The 13,646-nt window shown below is 43.4% G+C and overlaps 1 protein-coding gene across 1 annotated transcript in view; it reads left to right on the forward strand.

Moving 5' to 3' along the window:
• The window catches only part of RSF1 (remodeling and spacing factor 1), a 51,331-nt gene extending 40,100 nt beyond the window's left edge, over positions 1-11,231 (forward strand). Inside the window, exons 13-16 of the mRNA XM_015852508.1 lie at positions 490-697; positions 1,410-1,633; positions 2,825-3,016; positions 4,286-11,231. Of these exons, the coding sequence (XP_015707994.1) occupies positions 490-697; positions 1,410-1,633; positions 2,825-3,016; positions 4,286-4,851 (1,190 nt within the window). The 3' untranslated portion in view covers positions 4,852-11,231. The remainder of the gene's footprint in view (positions 1-489; positions 698-1,409; positions 1,634-2,824; positions 3,017-4,285) is intronic.
• The last annotated feature ends 2,415 nt before the right edge of the window (positions 11,232-13,646 follow it).

Consider the following 13,646-nt stretch of genomic DNA (forward strand, 5'->3'; position numbering starts at 1 on the left):
TAATTTACAGTTCTTATTATTGCACTTTTAGGCTCACACTAAGTAATTTCCCTTGGAAATGACCATGCCAGTCTGCCAGAAGATGCCAAAAAGCATTTGGTGTTGATAGTTAAATTCAACTTGTACATGTTTTAACGCATGAATGCAGTAAATAATCATGACAGGACATCTTTAAAGATTAATTCACCATTAATTCCTTATATAACTTCTGACATCTCTATACAGACAGCAGTTTTCAGAAGGCCAGCAGATGTACACAGGCAATCTGAAACTCAGGTGTCTGTGGGTGTGTTATACGAGATATTAATAAATATAACTTAAATCCTCAACAGTAAAACCAACTTTTCTTAAAGTCTACTTATTGGCCCAACAGCAGCTTAAACGCTGCCAAAATTCCCAAGAAGGCCTTAGGAAGAAGATGTATTTTCTGAGCAAAGTTAAGCAAAAATAATCTTGTTCTTATTTTCCTTTTTTTATCATTGAATTCAGGCATTGGCAGAGGCAAAGACATGTCTAACATCACAGGACATCGTGGAAAAGACATTTCCACAATCCTAGAGGAAGAAAGGAAAGAAAATAAGCGACCCCAAAGGGCAGCTGCAGCACGGCGCAAGAAACGACGGCGACTAAACGACCTGGATAGTGACAGTAATCTGGATGAGGAAGAGAGTGAGGATGAGTTTAAGATCAGTGATGGGTAGGTCTCCAGTTTATCTTCTACCTCAAGTCACTGCCTGCTTTGGGTTTCTGTGACTCTGCAGTGCTTATAAAATGGTCGCTGGGAGAATGTGTCCGAATCTGGAACAACCACTGCACAGTGCCAGCAAAAATTCAGTTCAATTTAGATGTGCTGGAGAAAAACTACTTCAGATCCACATGCTGCAGTCACCCAACCTCCATTTTAAGCAAAACCTTAACAAAGGTGTAGCTAAAGTGAGGCGGGTGGTTCTTCTGAAAATAGGTCCTGTTCTGTGGGATCTTTGTTTGGCCTGGTTGCTATTTAGAAATCAGAAAAGTAAAATTTCTCCATTTGTCCAGCATACGAAACATCTCTTGAGCTTTGCTTTTTACATATGACCACGTTAAGGAATTCTCAGTGACACACTGAATAGTTGAGCAAAATGTGTTGAAAATATCCAACCCGTGATGGGAGCTTTTGGAAGTCTCATGGAATTAATAGCACATTGGTCTGTTAAAATGTGCTCAAGCACTTTCAACTCGTTTCTCTGCTGAATTCCTTCTGAATGTTACCCTTTAGTAACACATCTTTAGTACACATCCTTTCTATCAGATTTGTGCAGCTTTGTTAAGTACCTTGCTTTGCGTGTATTTCTTGCTCATGAAGTGGAGGTAATGTTTCGATCCTTTGTTTCAGATCTGTCTGTTGTCTGTGGTCTCTCTCTGAACAGATCTCAGGATGAGTTTGTTATATCAGAGGAAAATCTGGACGAGAGTGAAGATGATCCACCATCAAACGAGGACAGCGATTCCGAGTTCTGTGCCCGCATATCCAGGCGGCACCTCGCCAGGCCCATGAGGCAAAGCAGGCGGTTACGGAGGAAAACAGTCAAGAAAAAATACTCTGAAGATGATGAAGATGAAGATTCCGAGGACAATTCAAGCAGAGAATCTGGTGAGTATAAGTGGTCTTGTTAATGTATGGAATATTTTGTGCTGGAGGGGAGAACAGTGGAAGTCTCAATTTAGTGTCATGACATTGACACCACTGGCTTTGGCTCCTTTGGTCAAGTGAATGTCATCCTTGGTTCCTGTCTGTAAAGCTGTTTGCTGCTTGTTCTGTTGTGATTGTTCTAAAGGAAACTGCTGCTGAGCAAGGTAGAGCCTTGCCCCACTGACTCCAGCATTATTCCTTAGATATATAACTGTTGCTGTCCTCAGGATCCTGCCTGAGCTCTGAGTTAAAGAAGTAACGTTCCCTGTGAGCAGCTTTGTCTTCAGTTTCCAGAGATGGGTGTTTTTTCTGAAGGCAGTGTTTTGTTGCCTGGCTGTGACCCTTTCTGTAACATTTTAGGAGGTAAAGAGGATTGCTGCTTTGATCTGTCACTGGTGTCAGTCAGTAAGTTAAGAACAATGTGTGTTGCATATAGAAGTGCAGTGTGATCTCAGGATGATCGCTCTGGCACAGCTCAGTGAAAAAGCAGCAGAAGTTGACTCAGAGCTGACGTTAACTGTTGAAAATGTAAATACATCCAATTCTTAAAGCCAATAGGTGCAGTAGTCCGGTGCAAGAAGAACCTGAATGATGGTAAGTTTCTTCTCCATAGTTGCTGCTGTAAGTGAACTTTTAAGCCTAGATTTGCTGTAAATGATTTAATACTCCAAAGTCAGATCTTACCTGGATTCTCATTTCGTTGTTTCTGTTCATCTGTGTGTTCTGAGAGTTATTTGAGCAGAGTGCAATGCATTTAAATTGAAAAAAAAATAAAAGAAGGGGCTTCCCAATGGAAGTGGTAATGTATGCATCATTGACTCGGGTTGCTTCAACCGTCAGGAAGTGCAGAGGAAGCATCTTTGGCACCAGTAGATATGAGGGAACAAAAACACGTGAAGAAAACCTGCTCTGGGGGAGTTGGATGGAGGAAGATTTGAGAGAAGGTTATTTAAAAGTAAGCAATAAGCTGCTGGCAGTGAAAGGGAGAACTGATATGTGAGCCTGGGGTAGGTCAGGCTAATGAAGTGTGATGGCTGAGACTCTCCTCTGCTGGAAATGTGCCTGGTTTTATCTGTGCTGGTCTGAAGCTAAGCTAAATAGTGTAGTTTTGTCTCAATGGAATAACAGACACGGCTGTTTCCTTCTGTACAGAGAGTGGTGATTACACAGATTACAGTGATGATGATTACCTGGAAACCAGGAGGAGAAGATCAAGAAGGAATCAGAAGAGGCAAGTTAACTACAAGGAGGATTCAGAAAGTGAAGGCTCTCAGAAAAGTGTCCGATATGGAAAGGAGTTAAGAAGAGTTCATAAACGCAGGCTCTCCACTTCAGATAGTGAAGGTAAAATACACAGTCTGATTTGCTGGAGCTGGTTTCTTTTCTGCATTAGCCTAAGGAAAAAAAGTGCATATAATTCAGAGATGCCCAGAAAATTTTCTTTGTGGAGTTCCTTGATGTTTCTCAAAAGCTGTTTCCTTGTGAAGCAGCCCACAGGTACTGTGTGATGTGTGATTACCTCTCAGTCACTGTCCCTGCTCTGGCCTCACAGGTCTGACTTGACTGTGTCTGGCAATGAGTGGTGGCATTTCAAAGCTATAATTAATGTCACTGTTTTGCCACTTCTCTGGTTAAAAGGCCACAAAGCCTTTTCCACAAATGCTCAAAGATTATTTTTGCCTTCTGTTGCCGTGATTGTTTTTGTGTAGGTCGGTATTCCGCCCTACCTTCCTCTGTGGTCATTCAGCCTTTTCTAGTCCCTATGCAGTCTCCTGTTTGAAGGTGCTGCAATCAGTGCAGCTGTGTATGATGTTGCAGAAAACCTGCTCGCAGTAATGCCAGTCACTCCATGAGCCATCAATGTGTATTTAGATACAAAATCAGCTTGTACAAACAGCCACTGGCTTTGGGTCCTTTTAATTCTGATGCCCAGCTCACGAGAACCGTCAGTTTGGCACTGAGATGTGCTGAGCTTTACAGGTTGCATTGGGTGCCAGGGCACCTTTAGGTAAGTTTTGGAAGTGCTGGCCTGAGTCTGTAGAGTGTTACAAGATCCTCTTCCATGAAGGGAAACAAGTATGTAATACAGCCATGTGGTATCTTGAAAATGTGACCTCATTCTTCAATATACAGTCTGTTCTCAGAAATAGGATATATAGGCTGCCTGCTCACGATCTGCTAGATGGTGGCAGACTTTTTCCTTGCTTCCTGCACTTGTGACTTTAAACAGTGCCGGATTGATGGTGTCTTTTGTACATGAAAACCCATTTCCTCAGGCATTTTTGGTACTGACTTTTTAGTACCATTCTAGTAGTTTACCATGTTTCCAGTGTAAAAAGTATGTAACAGTTACTGGAAATGTAATTACATTGAAAATACCAGAATACCAACAGATAGCTGCACTTTGCTGTTTCAGCAGCTTCTTTAGAATGGGAGAAGTATGCAAGTGTGTTGACGTGGTTGGGGGACTGAGGAAGGAGACTGAAATGTGTGTGCTGAGAGACAGAGAGAGAGATGGTGTTTTGATGAGTGTAAATCATTAAAAAATAGGAGTGTAACTATTTTGCATGCACTCACATTTGCTAACGGCTTTAAGTCTGCTGCTTATTCCAGAGAGCTACGCGTCCAAGAACTCCGAAGATGATGATTCCACAAAAGAGTCGAAGCGGCTGATTCGAAAACGTCGGCGAAGTACGGACGACTACTCTGAGGAAGGAGAGGATGAGGAAGATGAGGAGAGGCCTGTCCGCAAACGGCTCAACAGAATTGAAACAGACGACGAAGATAACTGCGAAAATGCTAACGAGGAGGCAGAAAACCCTGCAAATAAGCTACCAGCACCACAGGCTCCTCCAGACAACATCAAGAAGCACTGCTACCGGATAGAGAGTGACGACGAAGATGACTTTGATAACGTAGGGAAAGTAGAGAGCCCTTTGGACTACAGCCTGGTGGATTTGCCTTCCACCAACGGACAGAGCCCAGGTAAAACCATTGAGAACTTGATTGGCAAACCTAGTGAGAAGACCCAAGCCCCCAAGGACAGCACAGCCAGCGCCAGCCTGGCGCCCAACGGGACGGGGAGCGGGCAGGAAGCAGTAGGGCCAGAGGAAGATGAAGATGAACTTTTGAGAGTGACTGACCTTGTTGATTACGTCTGTAACAGTGAACAGTTATAAGACTTCCGTTTTTGTGCTAATTTATTCCACGGTAGCTCATACCAGCGGGCCAGTTATTAAAAGCTGTTTTATTTTTCCTAGAAAATTCTCCACTACAGTATCACTTTTTAGAAGCAAGAATTTCACCAGTCCTGCAGTCTTTCTGTGAAGTGACCAGTTTTGAACTTTGAAGAAGAATTGCTGTAAATTCCCCTCTCTTACCCCCCTTTCTCCTTCCAAGTCCACGGTCCTGGGTAATTTCACTCACAAAAAACCTTATCACAACAAGAGATTTGTATATTTTTGGCTTTATATTTCCTGAGTGCATACAAATTTGTGGAAATGGGTGGCCTAAGAAAGCATTCCAAATCGGTCAGGGCCCAAACCGGAATTTGGGGTGGGTTTGGCTCAAGGGGTGGGCGGGGTGCAGAAGCACTTGTGCTTTAGCTTTTTCATATGAGATATATATTATATTTAAATGTTCACAACTTAGATTACAACTTAACAGACAGTCTCCAATTTAACGTCTGTACTGTCGCATTTTGTGAGTTGTAGGTTAACATGCCATAGCTCATTAGTAATCACCTTCATGGAAGCAGTTTCATTTTAATATCGGAGGCAAACAGAATTACTAGAGGCCAAGAAGGTACCATAAACAAGAACTCTACTATCCATTATGACTTGCAGACTTTCCTAATAAACATCCTTTAAAGTGTTTGTACAGTAAAGTGTACTGTAATGAAGTTTTTGACAGTTGAAACATGCTAGTGATGAATACACAAAGCTATCTCATGCGTAGTTCATCAGATGGTCTTCTGTGCACGGTGTCCACTGGGAGGACGCAGTGATGTGAAGTTGGTCTGTAAGCGGGATGGCATCTTGACGTGCTGCAAACTCATACAGACAAAAGAATCCTGCAGTATCTGCCTGGCCACTTGGGTTCCACCTTCTGTCGGAGTATCTGAATGGAACGTGTCTGTACAAACTGCACTGACCGCCGAATTACAGCGCATCGAAGGATTGAGGGATTTTCCAATAAGCCGTGACTGGTCCATTCATGTCCTTAGTATCTACTTCAAATTGAAGTAAACAAATGGAACAGTTTTCCTTTTGGAGGTTTTCTGTTTGGGGTTTGTGTGTGTTTTTTGTTTTGATTTTACTTATCTGCCTGGATGTATTAGCAGGTTTTGAATGTAGTGTTGGCCTTTGGCCATTAGAGTTTTCTTAAAATACATTTTAATAATTGTCCCGTGACCAAAACTGATTTCAAGAAGGCAGTGTTTCTGAGAGAAAACGCTCGGCTCCAAGACGTCCCATCGACTTTGGAGAGGGCCTGAAGTGATATGTGCTGTCGTTAAAACAAATGGAGACTACAAACAAAACCAACAAACGTGGGCACATAAGAAAGAGCAGAGCTGAGATTTGCTTTGGGAAGCGTTGAGTTTTCTCTTCATTTGGAATTAAGATGCAGGCTGTAGCGTTTGTACGTGTTGTAGCACACAGCTGACAAAGATCTGCCAAACGTTGAAATCCAAAAAGGTCACCTTGTTACTCCTTTTGCTCTGAGATTTGGATTTTTGACTGGTGTTGATGTCCATTGCCGGCAATGGATGCACCAAAACTGCTGCTGCCACTGAGGAGTGAGTTCTCCTTTCCTGCCCCACCTGATTCCCTTCCATTATGTTGTATTTACTAGTCAGTCATGAAGCACTTCTGTTTTCTTATACTAAAACCGGCATTAGGCCTTTACTAAATACCTCTCTAGAAAACCTAGATCCAAAAAAATACCTACTTCTGGCCTGGCAAGTCTTGGTTTTGTTTCCCCCACCTCTCTCCACGAGTTCTATCAGAACCACTCCGTGACTGTTACTCGATTGGGTTCTAGCAGTGCACATCCAGAACTAGAATCGTCACAGCTGCAAGGATAGAACTCGTTCATTATCTGCTGTGCTAAGCAAGCTTGCGATTAAGAAAAAGCAGAAATCATGCTCTTTCTAAATGAGAATTGAACGCCATTAAATATTAAATATCTTTCCACCTTATCAATGTTAACTGCTAACAGATTTCACGAGCAGGTATTAAAACAGGGTTTAGAACGTTCTTAAAAGCGTGTGTAGCATTTTAGCTACCACACTGTTTTAATTTGCCTGGGTGATGCATAAATGTAGTGCTACTACATTACTAATACACTCGTGTTTTGAAACAAGAACATTTGGCTTCCCCTTTCTAATGTTAATAGTTGCTAAGCGTTTTTAATATTTGCAGTGCAAACTGTCTTGATTGCCGTGCAGCAACACTGTGCAACAAGTGACTTCTCATTTATGTTGGCAGTGCCATCATCTGTTTTTTGCTGCCAGATGGAGCCTTTTCCTGTCTGATCAGTGCCGTAGAAAACGTTCTTGCTTGTAGACTGCCCCAAATGCTGGAGATGTGGCGGGTGAGCGATTGTGAATGTAGGAAAATACAAAGCAGTTAAAATAGTGAATGCACCAACCAGGAAGAAATTGAGCACTGTGTTTTGGAGTGAAACAGAAGACCAGAAAGCAGGAATGGAGCATTGAATTTTATGTCAAGAGCATCAAGTTTAACTGATGTAGACAGAGAGGTTGTTACTTTCTGTTGGTCAGGAGTCATATCTGGTAGCTGGGATGGCTTCATCCCTTGGATCCCAAGGTCCCATTAGACCAGTAGGAATAATGTGCATGGAAAATCTGCCTAGATGTTCTACAGAACCCAGGATTTTAAAACTTCCATTTTTTCTCCTGTCTAAGGCTTCCAACATGGTGGGAAATGTTAATCTGTTTGGAAAGATGTTTTCAGACACAAGGCTGGCTGGCTGCCACGTGGGGCTCATGTTGTTGTGTCATGTGTATGTGATCCCAGAGTGGGAATGTCCTCCAGGTGTTGCGGTGTCCTTAGCAGCTCTACTGTATGCATCGTGAGATCAGAAGTCACAATGCCTTTGACTGCTCATCTTCAGGTGTGGCTTTGGGCTAACAGGAATTCAGGGTGTGTAAGGAGCAGAATGCATTCAGCCAGGGGTTTATCACACGATGGACTGAATGGAAGCAGCAGAATAGAACACCTGTTGGCTGAGCACGGAGGCAGTTTATTTGGCCATCTCCTGCTCTTTGCACAGAGGTTGACACCAAAAGCTGTGTCTTCTTTAACTTCAGATCCTTCAGAGTATAACATGAGGAAGAAAGTGAGCTGATTTCTGTGGGGTGTGTGAGTCTTCAGAAGCGCTGGAGGAGGGAAGGAACTATAAACTGAGTTGGGGAATGGATGTTTTGGGTGCCACAAAGATAAAGGATTGTCTCTTTGCCATGAGTATGAGTGATGTGCCAAGTACGGCCACTCTGTACTACAGAATGCGGAGCATTAATCCAACCAGAAGGGTGGGGAATTAAGAAACTTTAAGCAAGTTGTTTTAAATTACTTATTTTCACCTCTATATATATAAGTATATATATGTATAATTGAAAAGTAAATGAGGAATTTTGGTGGCAAGGGGTTTGTATCATCTAATTCCAAATGGCAACATGTAGGCCTGGAGAATTGGATTGGGTACATGCACACTGAATGCTATCCACAGGCTTGTGTTTAGCATCCAACGTGCAGCGTGCACCCTAGATACATATTTACATTTGCTTTCAGTTCACTGGGTATATAAAATCCTTTCATGTATAAATATATGTAAAAATATCAAATAACTTCAAATTGTACCTTTCTGGAAAACAAAATCTGTTGAATGTGGTGGGGAAATCTCCAGCAATCCATGCAAAAGGAGCACAGCTTTGAGGACGTGTGGGATGAAGCCCATGTTTCCCGGGATCTTACTTTTCTTCCTCCCCTTCTATAACGAGAGGGATTGGGGCTGTATCCTTTCATAAGTCAGAAGACAGAAAATGAACAAAACCAACAGAAACAGTACTTATTATCCAGCATATACTGAAGTAATTACAGTTCTCAGTGACCACTTTGTGATGCTGTGAGTTGGGGACCTCGTGGGACACTTTGACTCCAGAAATACTTATAACCTGAAGCTGGATACGCAGCATTCAGGGTGCTGAGGATTAATGGTCCCTTCTGAAAATGTGCATCACTTACCAAGCTCTTATTTTAGGTTAGGTGTAACTACATGAGGTAGTCCCAAACAGCAAAAGCGTGTGCCTGGGAGCTGTCTGTCCCAATGCTTTGGAATAATTTAACTTATTTTGTATATTGCAGAAGATGTATATTGCTTAGTGTGACACTTAAAAATGTGTACAGCTTCTGGGGGAAAGAATAGGACACTCTTGAGTAGATGAGACGTTTTTATAGTTGAGGATGTGGTGTAAAGGCCCCGGGTATAACTGCGACTAAAAGCAAGTCCTACAGCTTGGGTTTTTGACTATCATTTTGTAAATGCTGGCACCCCACAGGATGATGATATCAGGGGATGATACAGCAGGTAGAGAGGACACATGCTTAATGAAGGCAGGTGTGTCTGCAAATAGATCTACTATTGCTACATATAACCCCAAAGGTTACTAAGGAAAACTGAAAGGTAGAGTTTTTCTATTCCTTCAGTTGGTTTACTTTGTGCACTTGGCAGCACTTTGTGTATAGTCAGTCTCACTGGTTCCCCAGGTGCAGACCGAGTTGGTTTCTCCTGCTGTCGGAATGTTCTTTCCACTAACAGGAGATGGGGAGTGGGTAGAGGGAAGCGGAATGGAAAAATGTGGATGCAAGCACATGCAATTTGCAAGATGGGTCTTGGACAGGCCTAAAAACTGCTTCTGATTTGCCCTTTAAAGACTGTGTTTCAAACGGAAGGTCTCCGTGTAAGAGAATCATCTTGACACCCTCCTTTTCTCATCGTGACCTTCAGAGCAACAGGAAAAGCTGTTCACGGTCTCTTTCCTTGAGGGAGCGGTTCCACCAGCACAGCATGGGCACGGAGAAGGTTAGGATCAGTCTGTGCAGTACTGTGACTATGTTTGCCTTTGGGGATGTTGGTTGGAGTCCACCCAGGTTCCTTTGTTCCTCTTTTTATGTCCCACAGGACTAAACTGATTAGTGATACTTAGATTAGTCTGTCAGAACTTGACTTAAATGATAAAGTCCTTCTTCTAAAACATACAACAGGCCTTGTTACCAGTGCGCCATTTATTAGTTAAAAGTCCTTAACAGATACTAATCTGCTACTCAAGTTAGTGGTAGAAAAGGAAATCAAACCATACCATACAGCAATATACCTTGTTTAGTTTTTCATTTCATATTCATCATACGGACTCTAAAATCTTGTACAGTATCTGATTCCTATGCTATACCCATTAACATGGTACTCCTCCCCCTAACCTGCATGAAAACAATTTGTTTTTCATGCCAGTCAGGCTGCTGGTTGCCCTGCTTCGTAGATCTGCAGCAGCCATGAGATGGCATTCAACTGATTCAAGCGCTTGATGTCACCGTTGTCAGTATGCACAATGGTGCATTCAGATAGGTGCAGGGTTTTAGTCAGATGCTAGACAAGCACTGGGTGTATTCACTGCCCCAAATAGCATAGGACCAGGTAACTGCTAGCAGAATGGCTGCCCTCCAATTTTTGTGACAATTAGATCGAAACTGCCGGATAGGTTAAAATCCCAGATATGTGTACATGAAATACAGTCTTGTCTTAACCCCTGTGTGCTGTCTGTATCTTCACAAAGAAATCTGGAGCTCCTGAACATCAGTCTCGTTCACAGTTGGCCTCGTTTTTCTTTTCCTTCTCTAGACGTCCCGCAAGCCGAGCTCTTTGCAGAGCTGAACCCGTGCATTTCCAAGTCCTGAACCTTGATTTTTAAATCTCTTCCATTGTGACTTGCTACAATATGAAAGGGAAAGGAGCGAGGGGACGCACACTGTGTGTGTGGGAGGTGGGGAGAGAGACGCTGAATAAACTGGAATTGTCATTGTTGCACATAAATGGGGTGGTGCTTTCACTGTCCTTCCCCCCCTTGCCAGAAATACCGCGTGCATGTGAACCACGATGCATTAAAACCTTTGCAAATGGAAGTCACGGTGGCCTCAGTGCTCAAAGGGTTAACTGCAGTTTAATAACAGTTCATGTTTTTAGATTTGCAGTACACAACTGTTTAAATACTGTATTCCTTGTAAATGAAGTTAAAAAAAACAAAACAAATGTTAAGGCTGGTGCCAATATTTTTGTTAATGAATTGTTCAGCGTTGTCTCACTACAGTCTGGTCAGAACTCTTTGTGTATAAGCTGGGCCTGAAGCCATTTTATAGCTTGTAGGCCTAATTGTGTAACTTTTCTTTCATAATGTTTTTTTGTTATAATATCTACTGTCATTTCTTTCATATAAATATGACATGTAAATTGTCATAATAAAAACAAAAACAAAAACCTGAAATAATTTGATGTACAACGTATAATGTGTGTTGAAGCAACGAGTGCTCTTCAGTGGCGGTCACCCGTCCAGGAGGGATTTCTTTCGCCATACGCACCAAGAAATGCCTGCTGTGTTTTTCCATCAGCAGCTCAATGGCTGCCGTGGGAATGGAGAATTCACATTTGGCATTAATTTGGTTGAGTTTTCCTCTCCTTGACCAGCTCTGACAACGACGAAGACCTGATGGAATTATTTTCGCAGTTGTTAATGATTTTTAACGCGTGTTTTTTATTTAACATCTGGCTTCAGGGTGATGTTGCAGCCAGTTGACCAAAGCCAGCAGTGAGGATGGGATTGAGACTACAACATTTTTTACTTGCGTTATTATAGGAATGCAGAGGTGAATTCTTGCAGGTGGGGGCTCATCCACCACTTATCAGTGCTTCCCTCCAAGGCCAGTGGAATCCTCTGCTGTGCTTTGCCAGGAGACATCCCTGAGGTTTCCACGCGGTACCCAGAAGAGGAGCAAGGTTCTTTTATTTAGACTAACGGTACGTATGCAGAGCAGCTCTAAAAATGCAGGCGTTCTGACACGGTGAACGCTGACAACATCAGACAACAGGAAGAAATCAGGGAGAGAAGCGTGAACTGGGCAAAGTGTGACTTCTCTCAGTGTTGACCACTGAAGGCTGTATATCCTTTTTCTTTTCCCAGTTCCTGTAGTGACAAGAGCTCCATCCTCCAAACGAAATGCCATAATTTTACATTGACTCCTGTCAGATTCAAGACTCAGTACTGTGGCATGAAGTAGATGGATCTTGTAAACCAGGAGAATGTGGCTTTCTCCTCCTTAGCCTCAAAAGCAAAGTCCCAACCTGGGCTTAAACCACGCTTTTATCTGCCCTCTTCTGGAAGGGTGGTCTGAGACACATGAAGAACTCATCTGTGTGCAGGAGGAGAAATGAACTCTGTGTTACTCCATCACAGGAGCTTCATTCAGCTGCAGCAATTCAGAAGGGTTAATGTATAACCACGGGAAGGAGCCATAGGAGTTTCCAGCTGGCTGCAGAAGAGCTACAGATCTCCTACAGACATGGCTTGCTGTGTTGGGGTACAAGGGGTCAGAAGTGCTGATTTCTAACCACTAAGTGTGGTGTGTAGGTATTTCATACACCTGCATCTCACCCCACCAGCTCTGCTGTCTGCTCTGTACTCAGGGACAAACTGTACCCTTTTGTTTCTGGGTGAGCACTTCTGTGTTGTCTTGGGACATAAAGGCAGTTGAGAAGCATCAGCTTCCTCATCTCTTACCATCTCAATTCTCACAATGTTTAAATATCACTTCATTGTGGAAGTTGCTTTGATTTCTGCCAAGGTCATTATTTGTATGAGGAGTAATGATCTGCTTAATTAGAATCCTAAATGGGTAGGGGTGGCAGAGCACTCAGAATCTATGTCCTCATTGCTCGTGGCTTCTTCGAACATTTCCTTCTCCCAGATTATGCTGCTGAGGCCTTTTTCTATCCAGGATGACAACCACTAAAATCCAGAGAAGGAAAATTGTTGGGTATTTTGATGGAAAACTCTGTCAGTGTTCAAGAGGTGTGTGGATAATGCCCTCACTGGGATGCTTCAACTTACATCAGCCTTGAAGGGGCCAGGCTGTTGGAATAGATGAGCTTTGAAGGTCCCTTCCAAATTTGCCTTGCCTTCCCTTCCCTACCCTACCCACCATACCCTGATCTTTGAAGGTCCCTTCCAAATTAACACCTTGCCTTGCCTTCCCTTCTCTACCTGAAGGTTCCTTCCAAATTAACACCTTGCCTTGCCTTCCCTTTCCTTCCTGAAGGTCCCTTCCAATTAACACCTTTCCCTTCCCTCCCTTCCTTTCCCTTCCCTACCATACCCTGATCTTTGAAGGTCCCTTCCAAATTAACACCTTGCCTTGCCTTCCCTTCCCTACCTGAAGGTCCCTTCCAATTAACACCTTTCCCTTCCCTTCCCTTCCCTTCCCTTCCCTTCCCTTCCCTTCCCTTCCTCTTACTCTCTCCACCACGTGAGCACCCCACCAATTACACACCTTCTTACTCCCCATTACCCTTATCTTCCCCACTCCGTTAACTTCTCGTCACCTCCTGAGCGACTCAGCTCCCGGGCGCTAGAAAGCGGACAAGGGATGGCCGGCCACAGCCCTGCCCTAGGGGCACCTCCAGCCACCTGCAACCACGCCCAGACCTAGAGGCCAAAGACAAAAAAGACCTACGCCGAGCCCCTACGCCAATATGAACACAAATTCTACCCTGTACCCTACCCCCACCTCTGAGCCCTACGCCACCCTCCTACCCTACTAAATGACCTACGTGCAACGTTAGGCCGTACCGAGCAGACTCCCACCCGCTGGGTCACCTACTCCCTAAGTACCCTATGCCTAAGCCC

This window comes from Coturnix japonica, chromosome 1, assembly GCF_001577835.2.
Source record: "Coturnix japonica isolate 7356 chromosome 1, Coturnix japonica 2.1, whole genome shotgun sequence".
In the NCBI taxonomy this organism is placed as follows: Eukaryota; Metazoa; Chordata; class Aves; order Galliformes; family Phasianidae; genus Coturnix; species Coturnix japonica.